Here is an 18,136-nt window from a genome sequence, read left to right on the forward strand (position 1 = left end):
TAATATTGACAATCTAAAATTCTCATTCCTATAGTAAATAAATTAAGAGGTTTATATCTTCTTCGGTATAGGTTGTTGAAGATTCATACGAAATTTTAACCTAAAATTTCTTTGGAGGGAACTTTTACTTTTATCAAATAAAATTTCAAACATTTGACTGAACGAATGATTATAGATATATATAATAAGGCATAAATTAATAGTAACATTGATGAGTACCATAGATTTTGTATAATTTATAATGTTTGGCAATAAGGAAGTTAGGCTTGGATGTAGACGATCGAATTATGAAATATGAGAAAGTTTGTTTGCTTATGAAGAGGATTAATGTATACATCGAAGAACTTGATACATTTATATTTGTACAATTACAATTAAAAATTAAAAATTTAAAAAAAAATAATTACATTTGTATCTTCATAGCACAAATGAGTCTGAGTACAGACGCTATGATAAAATTTTTTACCTAAAATTTAAAGACGGGACATCATTTGGGAAATGAAAGTATTCTAAAACTCAACATTACAATATATTAAAATCAAAGGCACTCGTGACCCTCTTACATTCTCCAAAATGCAATAATACTAAACCATCGCTATAAAATGTTACTTTAAGAGCGATCTTTAATTGCTGTTCAACATTATAAATCCTTTCCGCATTCCACTGACCGGCCAAACATTTTCCAGGTACTGCTGCAGGCGGCACTGGTGTGGGACGAAGTACACGGTGCTCCAGCGAAGAGAAACGACATACTCGCGGGCACGGAATTTCTATCAGTCTTCATAAACGGCGCCATGGCCACGCCGCCACAGCGACGTAGAGGTTTCAGACGAGGAGGACACACATCGTCAGCAGGAGATAGCGCGACAGCGGAATCGCATCAGCACGAGGCTTCGATTTACCGAATATCGCGAAATCCTGGCAATAAACAAGTCGTCCCGAGAGCGCGAAACACCAGTGGCCGAGAAGAGGTCGTTCGATTTTACCCCATAAGCCACAAAACGTTAGAAAATAGGCAACAGAATCTAGCATCGTTAATCGACGAATTGAGCACCACCAGTGACATATCTTCGACGCGGTTGGCTCCTCAAAGTTCAATAAGTACGACGACGGTCACGTCGACGACAGCTCAAGAGAAATCACCATCGAGGACAAACGCAACGAGCAATTCGACGAACAAAGCAGTCAGCCGACAGAAAGTTATAGGTGTCAGTGTGACGTCCACCGTCGAAGCTACGCCGTACAAGGTCAGGGTGGAACATTACGACAACACAGATGCGACAGTCGTGTCTCGACCGCCAAGCTCCATCGGAATTTCGTCTAAGGATGTTACGAAAGAGTTGAAGAATGGCACGACAAGGCCTCCTACGACGAGGACTATAAGCTCCACGACTGCGAGAACATTGACCACGACTACTACAACGACGACGACAACCACTTCTAAATCGCCGAGAATGACGACACCGTCGCCTTCCACCTTCGTCACTGAGGAACTTAGTAACATCGTATCAGAATCGAACAGGAGCGAATTCTCCGTCGACGAAGGATCGCTGAGCACCAGTTGGCGAGTTCAAAGTTCAGTTACGCCTAGATCGATGAACAAGCACACTCCTTCTTTCGTTGAACATCAGAAGGAGATAAATAATAATAATAACAATACGAACAATCCTTCAGGGGACATGATCACCCTGCCAACAGAGGAGAACTACGAGTTGCCGGAAGAAAACGCCGAATCAAAGGAGTTCAGCGAAGAACCAATGGAAGTACAATCAGAGCGCTACCAGGCTCAAGGTCGAAAGGCAGGCAGACACTTCGACGCTTCCCACTACAATCGTCCAGGCTCCAAGATGTATAGCCAGCCATCGAAGAGCTATAAGTCACCACGGCCGTACAGCGAGCCAGCTAAATTGTACAGCGAATCAGCGAAGGGCTATAACGAACCTGAGAAAATTTATGGAGAACCAGCCAAGGTGTACAGCGAGCCAGCAAAGGTTTATAGTGAACCAGCGAAAGTATATAGTGAACCAGCCAAGGTTTACAGCGAACCTGCAAAAGTCTATGGTGAACCAGAAAAAGTGTACTCGGAGCCATCGAAGGTTTACTCGGAACCAGCTAAAGTTTATTCGGAACCAGCGAAGGTTTATTCGCAACCTGCCCAAGTTTATAGCGAACCTAGCAAACTTTACGATTCAGAAGGTCAACCATTGAGTCGCGAACGTGGCGGAGAACCAGACGAGCAGAATTACGAGGTGGATGAATCCGTTAGTGTGAGTAGCAATGGAAACGTCCATGGACCACAGATTATGCTTACGGAACCTTCGAACGCTTCCGAAGTGGAAGATGGTCACAAAGTGGGTTACGTGGTTGAAGGTAGAAACTACAGGAAATACAGGGTCGAAGAGAGAACTCCGGACGGTTTTATCGTTGGGGAATACGGAGTGGTGAGCCACGATGATGGTTCTTTGAGAGGTGTTCGTTATACTGCGGATGGCACCATCAATCCTCGACTCATATACGATGCACTAATGAAATTCCTCGCTTTATGAGATGACTCAGCGATGGAAGGATGGATAGAAGTGTAACGGAGGCGAGTCGACTCAATCGTGTCGCTTTGCTAGAAGAATGGCGAGACCAAGCGAAATGACTGATCTTTCAAACTGCTATTCCCAACTCAACTGCCTCAGAGTAATTTTAAGCATCGGGTTTCTTAGAATCTAAGGGTCTTTCATGATTGTCCATGGCTGATGATATGGGATTGATAGGTGTTTTTTGGCGTGTTAAGGATTGAGCATACAAAGACGAGTCGAAGGAGCAACGTGTTAAATTTCAACGAATTAAGAACTCGAGTTTCATAAATTCTTACAAACTTTGCGAGATACTTTATCAGATAAATATTTCACTAAATGCATCAACTATAAAAAGAGACGTATTTTTACGTTATCGGCAATTAGATGATAATATCATATATGAAAAAATATATTTTTACGTAAATGACGCAAAATGTATTAAAAAGCAAAGATAGAGGTACCTAAAATATTTCTCTTATTTGAACTACATATGTGCTCTGGATATGTGTACTATGATGTTTCTAAGCGTTATATAGAAGCATATATGTCCGTTGAACACATGATAGAATAATAAGATGATGACGAATAACAGTTATTAAATAAAGATTATGCTTAGAAAATAATTGAAGAGTGACTCAAAAATACATTAGTAAAATCGATCATTATTTCTTCGCAGAAATGCACGTATAAATTTACTGTGAGTCTTAATTTTCTAGTTAAAAATACACCTCTCAAACGAGAACATAAATCACAACTACAAATACATAGTACATTATTCACAATTTTCTGAGCAATTAATACATTTTATTCGATTATGCATGAAGAAAGTATTTACACTACAGTAGAATTCTATTTATCTAAACGAATCGGGAAACGACCAATTCATACAAAATAAGGATTTATTGATCCTCCCACGATCTCTAATTTTTGTTCTTATAATAAACATTCACTAATTACAATTACATTTTACTACATATAGTACTACTGTATGTTTCATAAAAATCTTATTAATAGTAAGAATAATTTCAATAAACCTATCAATAACTTGTTTCAATAAAAATTATTTTTAGGATCACCAACCGTCCAGTAACTTCAATCAAAATAGAGAAACTATTTAGAAATATTATTTGTTTTCTAATATAATATTATACATATAAATGTAGAGCATCTGGCGTAAATATTACAAATAAGAGAAATATTTCAATCGGTAAACTAAAGTATGTGTATTTATGATTCATTGTACTTGAAATATTATTATCAAAGACGCATTGCAGAAGATCGAGAATTCAATGTCATCGCGAAAAGTACCATTGTGATAAATGCATGGTACACTAACATAAGTTCCACGAATAAGCAAACTACTTGGACTCGTTAGCATGGATAGTAATCTTTAGTTGGTCGTCACTCCGTCGTTTCTAAGGTCTGGAAAAGGTCACAGCGATCCTCCACTGACTTCGCGATCGGCTCTTTCGTCAGAGAGCTTGAAATTATAAAGAATACGAAGTTAAAGATTATTCATCGATGGTTATGGGAAAATTGAAGCGTACAAAGCGAAGATAGATTCTGAATGGTTTCCCTTTATGCATAAAATGATTTGTGTTTGAAGGATTCTAATGGCAACTTTATCAAGAATTTTTCTTTTAATACGTGACTTGTATTTCAAAATTTATAGAAATCCAACTCACAATGGCAATTTTACAATCTTATTAACTTACATCACATCAAAATACATTGAGAGACAAAAATATTCGTACAGCTGCAGTGTAGAAATTAAAAAGCGATATTTCGTATATTATTAAATATATTCAAACGTATATAACTATGTACTATTCAGAGACATTTACGTTAATGAATGTACAGAAATAAAAGTTAATTGCACCATAATATATATTGCATATATTAATTGCATATATGATATAGAATACAGAAAATATTGCTCGTTTTATCTCTACGTTCCAACTGTACAAACATTTTTGTCTCTCATTGTAATTCTATAATCAATCTATTATGGATAAAATATGAACAAATACTTGGATACTTTCAAACAATAGTATACAAACGATAAAACAACGATGCAATCGCTGACTCGCCCAAAGCGACGCGACAATGTCGATGGAACGAAAACGACTGATTCTTTCGCTCTTGCCAACGCAACTGCCTCAACGATTAATTTTTAAGAATGGCCTTCCATGATCTCGCTGTTAGGCATCAACATGCGTGTATATCCGTACTGTCAGACGGAGACAGGAAAACGGTCGCTGGACGATTTGATCAGGAGCGAAACACAGGGAATTCGAAGCCCGGCCAGTTTCGTTGCGAAACTTGACAGATGAAAGTGACTCCTTTCGGTGGCGAAAGTACGAACTTTTGTATGCTACCCGATGGCCTTTGACGGTCTCGTCACGCGTCTCGAGTCGTCCGAGAAACATTTCTTTTCCCTTTGTTCGTCTAGCGATTAAACACGTTCTCCGCTGCCACGCGAGCAGGAGGTCCTCGATCATGGCGCCACGTAGTTGCGTAAATCTTTTGTGATCGCGTTAATCGCAAGCGTATGTTTCTCTCTTCCGAGATTCATTAAACTAGAAGGTGGTGGTGGTGATGGAGTAACGACACGGTGTTCGGTTGTTAAGTCGACGATATCGCAATATTAATTATTGTTATTGGGAAGGATACCCTTATTACGATTGGATGCTTGTATTTCTCTTATTTAATTGTTTCTTTTGGTTTTACTGTGTCGCATCTTGTTTCAGCGTTGTACGTTCGTACAATATTTGAAGCTGAAGAAAAGTTTCGTTTGGTTAGTGAATTTTCATATTTGGTGGAGTTTAGAGGGATTATAATGTAAATAATGATCAGTTGAGTTATTTGTAAATGGACGAATGATATTTTATCATTTATGCACAATGTTTAAATAATTTTTGTTACGTTTATTACGTTTCATAAAATTATGCTAATGGTAACTAAACACAATTCAAATTTTCCCATTCATTCCTTTTTTCCATAACTTTAATACCTTCCAAATTTTTCAATTGATCCTTTCCTACAGATACTGTCAGAATCGATATCACAGCGGATATTTCGAAACAATTTCAATAATTTTTTAATTTGAAATTTTTTCTGAATCATCTGTATGGATATGATGTATATTTTTGCGTTCCAACTTTTTCTTCAAATTCCAAAAGATCCCAAATAATCTTTTTCTAACCAGTCATCGTACAAATATTAATGGAGGACACAAATCGATTGATTTTCCAACTAATATCTTGCATTATGTATTTCTATACTTTTTGATATATTGGAACTATATTGAACTGTATTGAAACTAAAAACCTAAATCGAAAAGACCTCGCACGACACAAGTAATGAAGTAAACGACATCGATCTGACAATCCCTCGTCACCTAAAGTTTTGAAAATAGCGACGAACGAAGCAACGAGATATCCAAGAGAATCGACTAAACATGTATGTCGCGTGCTTTCGTCACTGTGACGCTTCTGTGATGAAAAAGCACATCGAGAAGTCGCAGCTGCCAGGGCCTCCATTTCGGATCATTTTAAAAATCTTAATTCCTTCGAAGGCTCCGCCGCTGCGGCTGAACTGCTGACTTGTCACGGCAGCGTCTCTGCGCAATTTTTAAGATATAAGTTTCTATTATAGAGCAAGGTAGCGTTATTTGAGTCAGCTAAGTCTTAGCATCATCAAATTCAACTAAAATTTTGCACAGAATAATCAAATTCATTTCATATTGTAAGACGCTACATCTCATAATTATTATATAAAATTGCCCAAAAATTGTCAATTCTTATGTAGATACAAGATACGATAGAAAATCTAATTGGAAATACGTAAAATTGTGCAATTAAACTTACAAAAGTTATTGTTCCATTTCATTCCATTGTAATCTAAATTCAATTTTTTGTATAATAAGACATCTTCTTTTCCTTTTTCAGTGAATATATTCTTTTTAGCAAGGAAAATGATAAATTACTGAATCTTCATACAATTTCAAATTATTCAATTACTTTGTCTCCCTATCACGTCGATATATAAAAACTGGAAGATTTTAGGTAATTTTATAATTATGAGGTGCAGCGTATTAGTTTTAAATATAACAACGAAAAACTAAGAAGATATCTGCGTACTTGCGTACTTTAGGTCCAACAAGAATAAGCATCAAGAAGAATAACTTAAATAATCTTATAGTATTTATTAGAACCGAGAATTATTAACTAAATTAATTAATTGAAAAACTTCTTATCTTTTGATGAGTAAGAATTATATCCTCGTAGAAAAGTATAGGCATCAAGCTGTTACTAACAACGAATAAATAGCTCAAAAATTGTTATAACAATATTTAACAAATCATAAAGCAAATTGCTTAGTTTGATTTGAATAATTCTATCTTACCCTAAGTTTTGTAAGACGTTTCGACGTCAAGGAAGTATCTCATTCGTGGAGAAGACCGTAGAGCGTAAGACGATAACGTTATTTTATTTAGGATTAAATAGCTCATTTTTCCTCATTACCTCAATCTTTGAGATAGTTCCTCCTGCCATTTAAATAACGTGTCACGCGCGTACTCACCTTAAATTATATACACGATCTCGATCGTTCGCACGCACGTTCGCTCGATACTTCTCTGATAGCCAAGAAGAAAAGCGAATCTCGAAGCGATACGTGCTGATGGATCGTATCGAATCGATGGAACTCGTTCGTTCGAATGTTGCTCATCCTCGTAGGCTAAGTGCGCGTTCATATTGTCTTTATTTTATATGTAAAAGATAAAGTATTTCGATATGTTATACACGTGATACCGTTACGATTAAGTACATTCTGTCTCTCTTTTACGTTAGGCGTACGTAGTCTAATGATTATTATTAATTATTATGCATAGCGCTGTGCAACCATTGTCATTCGTCGAATGCAACTTTGTAATAAATTCCATTGTCATAATATTTTCAATTGTACGATTTCTTTTCACCTTTAAATTATAAGAACTACGATCTACAACTAACGAGATACAGGATATTAAATATCATACGAAAGCTTGTTCCTTTTCCATTTTTACACGTTTTTACATTTATTTTCTTTAGTTATAGACACTCTTTTATTATAATTAGAATAATTTCCAAATAATAGTGAACCTAACTAACGGTAACTAAAAGTAGAAAAAGTACAAATTGTATAGCATCATATGTAAATTTTCAATTAAACATACGTATAGTAAATAGATTTCACCATTTAAAAGCATTACTATTCTATCTCAGGAATTTAAAACTTCCAGAATAAATTCTGGTATCTAAATGACTTTTATAAAAATAGAAACTACATCAATAAATCGACAACAATCTTCGCAAAGAAGAAATATTATAAAGGAACAACCATAAAAAAAAAAAAAGAGGACGAAAGTAATATCAGCTAAGAAATTTACATTTTCATACGCCTATTGTTAACTTCACCTCGTTCTCGTGAACTCACCATTATTATCGACTGTAAGTAAAGTTCAACAAACATCTTACAATATATACACACTACGGGTCAAGCAAGAAACTTATAATTTACCGTCATGAATACATTATTCTCTAACATTTAATCTATAACGTTCGACCATATAACTTTCACGCTGCATTTTTAATTGATATATGAACCCCGTCAGTATCAAAGATTTTTCCTACGATTATTATAGTGATTTTTCAAGAGATAATTCCTCAGCAAGGCTGCCAGCCGGAAGGTTGAGGACAATAAGCGCACTTGGTAGTTTACTGGGCTAAGAAACGATTTATGCGATCATTATCGACACGAAGGCAAGCCGATAATAGTAGGGTCGAGAGAGTCGTCAGATATTGAGCGATCAATTCGCGAAAATAAGGGACTGCGTCCGATCCGCGAGACGCATACAAGCCTAATCATGCGGCGATAATTCACACTTATGAGCTTTAATTCTTACTCTTGGTCGAGTCGCAGGTCCACAATTTTGTCACGACACGGGAGAAAAATTAATTTAAGTGTTACGAATTAGCCGGGGGCTACGAAATATCCAGCTGTGAGACGTATCATTAAACGAATGAATAAATTCATACACGAGACCTGCAATGACTTACATTATTTCTTCGGAGTTTTTCATGAAGATTCTGATTTTCGTCATTTTTGTTGCATTTGTATGGTTTTACTTTTTTGTCAGTGACTATGATATGATAAAAATGTTTAAATACGGTTCAGTTTAAGATCATTGCTGGTATTATGTTTCATAAGCATGTTTGTTAGCATATATCAATTTTTATGGAAAAAAAAGAACATAATAAATAGCCTATGGATCTTTATGCAAATTTGTTTCTTCGTAGATGAAAAAGGAGAAACTGCAATATATAAAAATATGTTCTATGTTCTAAATGTTATAACACATAATTCTATTTTTGATATTTTTATAGAATTTTGTGTCTGCTCATTTCTGCATATTTATAATTAGAATAAATACGTGAATATGCATTTACGATCTAGTAATCAATTTAAATGTAGTAGAAAATATAACACAAAAGTAATTCTAACTATAACTTAAATTAAATGTCTAAAGCATATTATGCGAAACATTTTGAAATTTCATTAGCATTGTTATAACATTTATCCATCACAATTATATTGATAAGGCTTAAAACGAATCTAAAAATATATATAGAAATTACAAGATACAAGTTATCATAACGAAATATCTATATGCCTCCTTTCATTTCATCTTCGAGTTCTATGATTCTATTACATTATTCGATTAATTAAGTTTCAAACTTAGTGGGTTCGCTACAAATTACAGCTATCGCGATCGCAACGTTCACGTACGTACGGGAACGAACGAGATGCTTGGATCGATCGAATCGATATATAACGCTAAGGAACGAAGGGGATGCAATAATTTTCATATTCAGTGCAGCTGCATGATGATCAGTAAAGGTCGATTATTCAAGTAGTACGTAAGAAATTATTTCAAGCAAACAAGACACCATCCTGCTAACAGTGCAGCTCTTTCCCATGCCCTAACTCCGACATTAATTGTATTTCGGTTCGAAATATAAATCATATTGGAAGTTCACCGTTATCAACGTATTTGTTGCTTGACAGCCGAGATTGATACAAATTCAATAATTACGCGCGGAGATACTTGTGTTTCTGTTGAAAATCCGTGATAAATAGGTTTTGAAGGTAGCAATTACGGTAACTAATTGCAGACAAAAATAGTTCTTAATTGAAGTCCATAAATCAGCAATTGATGCGATTATTGGGATGTTTGATGAATCTCTTCTTAAGATCATGATTAATGAAAATCTTCGCAGATAATCTCATTCACATGTGAGTCACTCTATATAATGGACTTCAACATTATTGAAATTTATTTAGTAGCCAATTATGAACTTATTGTCTTTCCCGTTTCGTATCATCTTTATATTGCTCTGTGAAATGCTGTTTATTATTTCTGACTTGGGATGGCTTTCATCAGACTTCTAGTGCACTTTCTGGTCATCTGTTGTTGTTTTTATAAAGCATTAAAATAAATCAAAATGATTTGTTGTTATTATATATAGAAATTTATGTTCACACAATTCGAAATAATTAAGCTTTAGGATTCTGAAGCTCTTCTCATACTCGCTTTTTAATTTACTTCGCATATATTTCGAAATAGTTCTGCGTTAGTTTGGTTGCACAAAGAACCAATTTTATCTGAATTATTTCACCCTATTTGGTTGTTAGATAATATAATTCTGTTTGTTTAAAATGCACTATAATACCATTATATAGTTAAAGTAAGAAAGATACTATACTATACTGTACTATACTATCGGGTTCCATCACCATTTAACGAATATTAATATCTCATTCTCCTGATCCTCTAACTCCACATTTTTCTACCCGTCCAGGCAGCTTCGCTTCCTAGACCCCAGCCATATACATCGGAAACCACGATACTCTTTTTTCCCGATGCTCCTATTAATTCACAGGATCGATGAACAGAACCGGTAGCGTCTGAATCGCTTGGAACGATACACGTTTCACGCTTGTCTAGTTACTCGCCGGCTACTCCGTCTCCTTTTTTCATTCCTCTCGATTCCAGCCTCTCTCTGTAAGCCACGATCTCGATTCCACCAAGTTCGTTAAATTCATCCGTAGGCGATAGAAACGAAACTCCGGTTTGAATTAAAATATTCACGCGGTTAGATCGATAACTTCCCCCGCCTGTGTGTGGAACTCCGACCGCGCTGCTTCATTATCCTGGCGCCAGACAGGACACTCCGAGGCCCTCGTGTGTGTGTTTTAGCTACGGGAGCAGTGAACGTCCTTGGTGTCTTTCTGGGGTCTTTCCTCCTCAGGGTACGCTCGTTGCGCCGCCTCGATACTCTTTTTGACGCCCACCCAAAGCCGGTGGGAATCGTGCATCAGGCGGTAAGACGATTTCTATGCTCGATATCGAAGTTTTGTATGGGAATCCAAGCCTTCCTGCGGTTGCTGCTCGAGACTTTTACTGTTTGGTAGAAACGTACCTGTTCTTTTTTTCCTCTTTTAGGCGGTTGGATATCTCGTGGATTGGAGGAGGAGGTTTATATGTTGGGGTCCATTTTCTGATCCTCGAATGGATATTTTTAACGTGCGCACGATGGAAGGGTTTTTATGATGCTCATGGAACTTCGACTTGGATATGGATCTTCTGGGAAGAAGGAAAGAAAGTGGTATTTTAGAATGAAGCATGTTACTCGATACATTTGGATTCATTTGTTCGTATGCATTATTTAGACGTAATTTATATTGAAGTGGTGGCAACTTGTGTGTTGTTAACGTATAAGGTGTAATTAGAAAAATTATTTGTAATACCGGACATTCAATAAGTTTCGAATAGAATTTTAACAATTTCATATCAATGTAGGAATTATGTTATATGTATAATAGTATTGGTAGATTAAATGGTCAAATATGTATATCAATAAAATTACATTATATTCAGTTAGAACTATTTTATGAATTTATAGTTACGATTTTTGTAACATAATTTTTCTTACATAAGTTGAATCATACGTATTTTTAGATACAGTGCGTTCCTTCTATCATAGTTAACAAATTTAAGATAGCATGTAATTGAATGATTTCATGTATTAATTAGTACAACTCGTTTCTTATTCTTTATATGTGACACACGAGTATTTATTAGACATTCGATTTACAACTTTTGAACTTATAATTGTGAGATATTGTCATTGCTAATGACAGAAAGATATCTCCTATTAGAATTCTTTGTATATTAACTATTCCGCTTATTAGATTTTAAGTACTTTTGCAAATGAAATAAACCGCAACAGAAATGAATGAATAAATAAAGGAAACAAAATTAAGAAGCACGTATTTAAATTACGAAATAAAATGAAAAAGTAACTAATGTAAGATACAGATAAAAAACCGGCTTTTTAAAAATATTGATATTTTAATTTATCATTGAAAAATGGTATATCATATAATATTACAAATCTAATAAAGAAATAAAACTGTAATGTTTTCGAGTATACAGACTTTCAAATATATTAAAAATGAAACACTGGAGAAAGAAATTTAATTATAATTTACGATTCTTAACCCATAACCTCCCGATCAATTATTATTTTTAAGGGAATAGTATTAAAAGAAATTAAACATAATATTTTCCCAGCACTTCACGCCTAATCCATCTGCAACCCGAGGAGCACGGCTGTAAAGGTCGGTAAGGTGGAACATTAACTTACCGTGAAATGGTCGGATTACCGATGCAGCCGGCATGATCAAAAGCCTTTGAAAAGTTGCAATCATCGGCAAGTAAACATTGCCACGTGACTCTGCCACTCGACGTTATCCACACTGGACAAAAAGGGATCAACTGAACGCGAATAATAAAGAACATAGAAATAACGAGACAATGAGAAGAGGGCGGAGAAAGAGCGACGGTCTCATTGTGCAAATAATTGAAATACTAATCCCCTTTTCTCGAAGTAGTGACAGTCACTTCGATCAAGTTGGACGAACGATATTTAGGAGTGCGTGCTTGAGAGGGCGTAACCCCGAAACGATGCGCGTCGCAAAAGCGAAAAGCAAACTCGGCCTGCGGCTATACACGTGACTTTGCATGCGTACGCTCCCTGGCTGTGCCTTTGCCTTTCCATTCTCTCTCTTCGTGTCACGGGATAGGTATATGCTAGGCATATACCAATATTGTAAATATATTCATTTTTTTTCTGCTTATTATCTTAAATGTGTTATAGACCTCAGCTGTAGTATATCATTAGCAAATGTAATTTATATTAGTAGGGTCCTGCTGACAGCTCCGTTGATCTTCCAGTTTATTAATGATTTTAGAAAATAGAAAAAAAAATGAGATAAATCGAAGATTTAGATCGGAGGAATTCAGCTAGTTCGATGATAGAGGTAATATCACGATCGTTTAAATAAAGTTACACCAGAATTTTATTATTACCGTGTAATTCATAAGAATTTTCTCTTAAATAAATAAAGCTCCAAATATGAAGAAGAAAAAGCCGCGAACGTAGGTTTCTTCTTCTTTATAAACCCCTTCTATTATACTAGATACTAAAAAATTTGTGAGTTATGTATTTGTCTTTGAAATTTAAATATAAATCATAATACCATTACGATAGCATCATAAACATTCTGTTCATTGCAGATCGTCTGGTGCCAAAATTGATATCAATAAACGAATTTGAGAAATGCAACTAGCTTGATAGCTCTGTACAAAATTCAGGATTGAACCTTAAACGATCATTCAAAACTTCCAACACAGTCTGTTTACAATCATCCAACGACTCCGTTTTTCTTCAGCGCAAGCAAGGGGCAAGCACGAGCGACATCACAGCAGCCGAAGAAAACCGAGATCAGGTTAGAGAGGGAAGACGCGATCCACGGGGTCCTTTCGTCCAACAATAGGTGGGTAAACACGGAACAAGAAGCTCGGAACCTCGAATGACCGCCTACGGTGGATAATGAGGAAGAAATTAGTGGTGCGTGAAGGTACGAAGAGGCCACCTGTGCCTTACCCTCCGCCGACAGTACTCAGGCCGACGGTGAAACAGGCACTCGTTCATATCCATCGTCCTTCGCGTCATCACCCCTCCCACGCCCTTCTTTCTTAAAAAGGACTCGCCTCGTGACGCGAACAAGCACAAAGGTAGTCCTCGAAGGCATTCAGCTTGCATAGATCCTTGATAAAACATTGAATACTCTAGGTCCATTCATGTCGTGTGTCGTTTTCCTTTGCTCTCCTTTTGCCTCTTTCTTTCGTTCGTTTTCGTTCTATCGTGGCCCTTCGACCTCGTCGTTGTCCCTAGGAGAAGCGAAGAAAACGACGTTTCATCTCGATCATAGAGATGTACGAGAGCACGCACGATGCTGCTTGTATGTTAGGATATGAGGTTGTCAACCTGTCAGTGAATTTCGACGACGAGATTCTGGTTCTATTTATCAGACTTTTTCATGGAATCTTGGAGACAGGAGAGAAATAGGTTGTTTGGGGGGGGGGGGGATGCAGAAAGTGTTTTTGTAAATTCAGTCAAGAGACATTTGGTTCCTCCTATCGTAGCTTCGTTGATCTTTTTGAATTACACAGTAAAAAGATAGAGAAACGAGGTATGAAAAATGAAAATAAAATTCAGCGGTTGCAAATTACTAATTTCAAACTATGCAGGCCTAATTTTTATTTGAACATTTTAATTGATTCAGAAAATTCTGCGAAATAATACATAAAAATTTGGCAGTTTGAAATACGTTTGCATAACCGGTTACTTTAAACTGAATTAATTTAATCTTCCTGGCGTCAATTTTCATTCGACATCTAAAGGAACAGACAGCTCCAATCAGCTCACCTGCAATAAAACCGTAGTCGACGTTCGCCACGCAGCACGAGACATTCGCTGTTAATTAGATACTTCCGAATAAATTATCGGCAGGCTAAATCCGGTTAGATGGTTGGTTAATTAAATTCTGCTCTGAGGGTAGCGGATGTCTTCATATTTTACGAGTGATCGTATACGTCATCAGCGGTGATAATGGAAAATAATTTGTCATTCCACGCAGTACGAAGGAAAAGTAACCAGATCGTGTTAAGTGATTTGTCCTTGCCATCTGCAGGAGCCGGCATTATCCTGTAGAGTGAATGTAGATGGCCCGATTTTCGGGGAGGGCGGCTTTTAGCCCTGTCAGGGCGAACCAACGCCGAAATATTAGTGTCAAACAGGACGTTATACATGCTCGAGCACGCAGACGAATCAATCATTTGCTGTTTGAGAGTGTTCCTTAAGAGAGAATCTTCTTGTCCATCCGAACGGTTTTGTACGCATTTTAGACAGTTCGCTTCGAGATTAATTATCTGTTTTCGACTGGAGTCGTTATACATGAAAGTATTTGAACGTTTATTGTAAAAATCTATTACGAATATATGTATTATGCATGGTATACAAAACATTTTTAAGTTTCGTTAATATTCAGTGTAACACGATTGTTATGGTTGTGTTGGTCAAGTTCGAAACAAATGGAGAAAATATATGTAAAAGTTATATGATGTTTATTGCAAATATACATTTTACAGAAATTGCAAAAATACAAGATCGATTAAACAGTCAGTTGACCATCATATTAATAAGTTTCAATGTAATAGCAATATGTAATTATATGATCAACTATACCTACGTACTATATTTACAGTAGATACCTTGTAATTTCTATATACATTTGCATTCTCTGATTTCTTATCAAAATATTTACATAATTTACTTTGCGTACAGATATGTTTCGAAATATTAATTGAAATAGTTCTATGAATTAGAAATAATGAATTAATTGAAATAGGCATGACATACTTTGAAATTGATTACGTACTAAGATGCTAACATAGGATAGCTTTAGTAACTTCATATCAGAGTAAGAAATAAATAACGAGGTTTACTTGAAGGAATGTTTGTAACCAGACCAAACTACGAGGTCGAACATTTATTACAAATTACTGTTTACAAACGTCAGAATTTTTAATTCTGTAACTACTTCGAAAATTACTACAAATCCAAGGAGCAACTAAAACGTACGTGTGTAGTTCAACGATATATACAAATAATTAAATTCTTCATCGCGCAACATTTCCGATCGTCGACGTCTCGTCCATGCACAAAAGGGAACACGATCAAGGTTTGACATTTCATATTCCCCGGAAACTTTCCCACAAACAGTTGACGGGCGAAGACATGCGGGCCGATCTCCGCGAAGGTAGCTTTTTTGTCTTTCAAGTGGCCGAGGGCTTTCCAACTCATATGCGTTTAGGTATTCACGGACAAAGCGGCGCACACGTCGTTTCAACGTACACTTCGTCGCCATTATTTTGACCCTCTTGGTTCGCTCCACCGTGCTCGCACTTGCTCACACTCCGGGATCTTGTCGGCTCCTCGAAGACAAATATTTATATCGCGAACGCCCGCTGCGCCATTGTGAAATCTCGCGGCAACTCTTGCTTCTATTAAGGTGTCGAGCACCTTCTCGTCGCTTACCCTCGCAATTTTGCACGTGGGATTTTACGGAGAGGGGAAATCGTTTGGTACTACAGCCTCTAGAGCTTCTTACGCCCATCGAAATGTATAAGTGAAATGGGGAATTTGATAGAATCGTTTGTATCGTAGCTGAGAAAGATCTACCTCTCTTGAGCTAGTTTTGTGTGCAAAATTGAAATTGGTATTTTTAGACGAAGAATAATTTCTTGGAATTTTCGAAAATAAACAATAGCCAAATATGTAACACATCTAGTAAATGTTTATAGGTTTAACGAAGATTGTTATTTATATTCTGAATTTGATGTTTCGTTTTATTTCGAATATACGTGTGTGCAGATATAATTATATCACAAAAAAGAAAAGAAGGAAGCAGATGAAGAATGACAAAATGAAAATGATGATACGAATTCGAAAAGTATAATCATTTCCAAAGAAGCTAATAGTAGTTAAAATGTAACTATCTTCTGTCGGAAAGAACCACAGAGATGAACGTATCACGCATGCGAGAGTTTTGTAGGCGGGTGTTGGAAGAGGCGTGGTGACGAAACAGGCTGCGTAGCATCCCCTCATAGCTTGAATGATTTCTTCGACAGTAATTTACGCGATAATACAAGTTATAACTTTAAAACAAGAAGGTTCTATATTTCTACTTCATACCTAGCGTAATTTTATCCCAACTTACTGAAACAAATTTTACTAAACGTATAAATAATCTACTACTTTATTATTCGTTAGAACAATTTAAGGAACTCTTTGTAAATTAAATGCTTTACTATCGTTTATTTAAATATAGCTAGACATGCGATTTTTATCGGTGAAAATATATTTTGCCGTCTGGTTGACCTGAAGAAAATCAAGATCGGTGAAAATCTGTTTCCGCGAGACGAATATTACACGAAAGGAATAGGAAAGCTCCATTTCTACGCGGTTGGAGAGGAACGGGCATAAATCGTGGCTGTGATAATGGAATTCTCAACGGGGGTCGCATTGACACGGCTGCGAAGTGTCGTACCGTAGAGGTAAATAGATCGACGTCGTGACGATGCCAATGCGGGAGTATCAAGAGGGTGGTAACCTCCTACTTATAGTTACAACCATTTGTACAAGGTGTATCGCGAATCGATTTCGCTCAGTTTGATGCCTATTCGTCTATATATTAAAACGATCCCACAACGAAATATTTCGATATACATTTGCTTCGCCTCGGATAAATGCTTAAAGCGATATGCATTATGTTCTCAATTTTTATGATTGCATACTTTGAACGATAATTTATTTAGTTTCTTAAATTCTATTATATTAGTATAATAAATTCTTTTCGAAGATGTTGATTTCTTAATCGTTGATTTCAAGCTTGGAATAAAATGTATTGAATTTTCTTAGATATAAAATTGACGAGTACATTCGTTTTATTATTGTAACTATATTTTATGTATGTAATAATGTTTTATAACATTTTGGCCTTATAATTAAACTTGAAATAAGATATTTACTTACTAGCATTTGAATTATGATAACTGATTTTACCAGAGAGTACTATTTTAATGATTTAACAATTAACAATAGTTACTACAATATTCGACAACTTATTAACAGTTGGTGTTTAAATACAGTATTTATATAGAAACAATTAATTTAATTATATCGTGATTAAATTTTTCTTTAAAATGATATAGTTGTTTAAGGTATAAGAATCATCGATAGAAAGGAACTTCAATATCATTATTTTTTAAATTCTATGCTAATAATTAACTCTCACTCACTCTCCCCTCTCACTCACTCTCCCCCTCTCACTCACTCTCCCCCTCTCACTCACTCACCCCCTCTCGCTCACTCGCCCCCTCTCACTCACTCTCCCCCTCTCGCTCACTCGCCCCCTCCCGCTCACTCGCCCCCTCTCGCTCACTCTCCCCCTCTCGCTCACTCTCCCCCTCTCACTCACTTTCCCCCTCTCTCTCACTCTCTCCGCTCTTCCTCTTTCTCTCTCGTTCGTCAAAGTAAGGAATCATAACATTTCCA

General features: G+C 36.3%; 1 protein-coding gene across 2 annotated transcripts in view; it reads left to right on the forward strand.

Moving 5' to 3' along the window:
* LOC139990369 (uncharacterized) overlaps positions 1 to 7,522 on the forward strand; it is a 174,894-nt gene extending 167,372 nt beyond the window's left edge. For both annotated transcript variants that reach the window (XM_072009589.1, XM_072009588.1), the window contains one exon: positions 687 to 7,522. In XM_072009589.1, the coding sequence (XP_071865690.1) occupies positions 795 to 2,546 (1,752 nt within the window). In that variant the 5' untranslated portion in view covers positions 687 to 794 and the 3' untranslated portion in view covers positions 2,547 to 7,522. The remainder of the gene's footprint in view (positions 1 to 686) is intronic.
* Positions 7,523 to 18,136: the final 10,614 nt, after the last annotated feature.

This window comes from Bombus fervidus, chromosome 8, assembly GCF_041682495.2.
Source record: "Bombus fervidus isolate BK054 chromosome 8, iyBomFerv1, whole genome shotgun sequence".
NCBI classification, from domain to species: domain Eukaryota; kingdom Metazoa; phylum Arthropoda; class Insecta; order Hymenoptera; family Apidae; genus Bombus; species Bombus fervidus.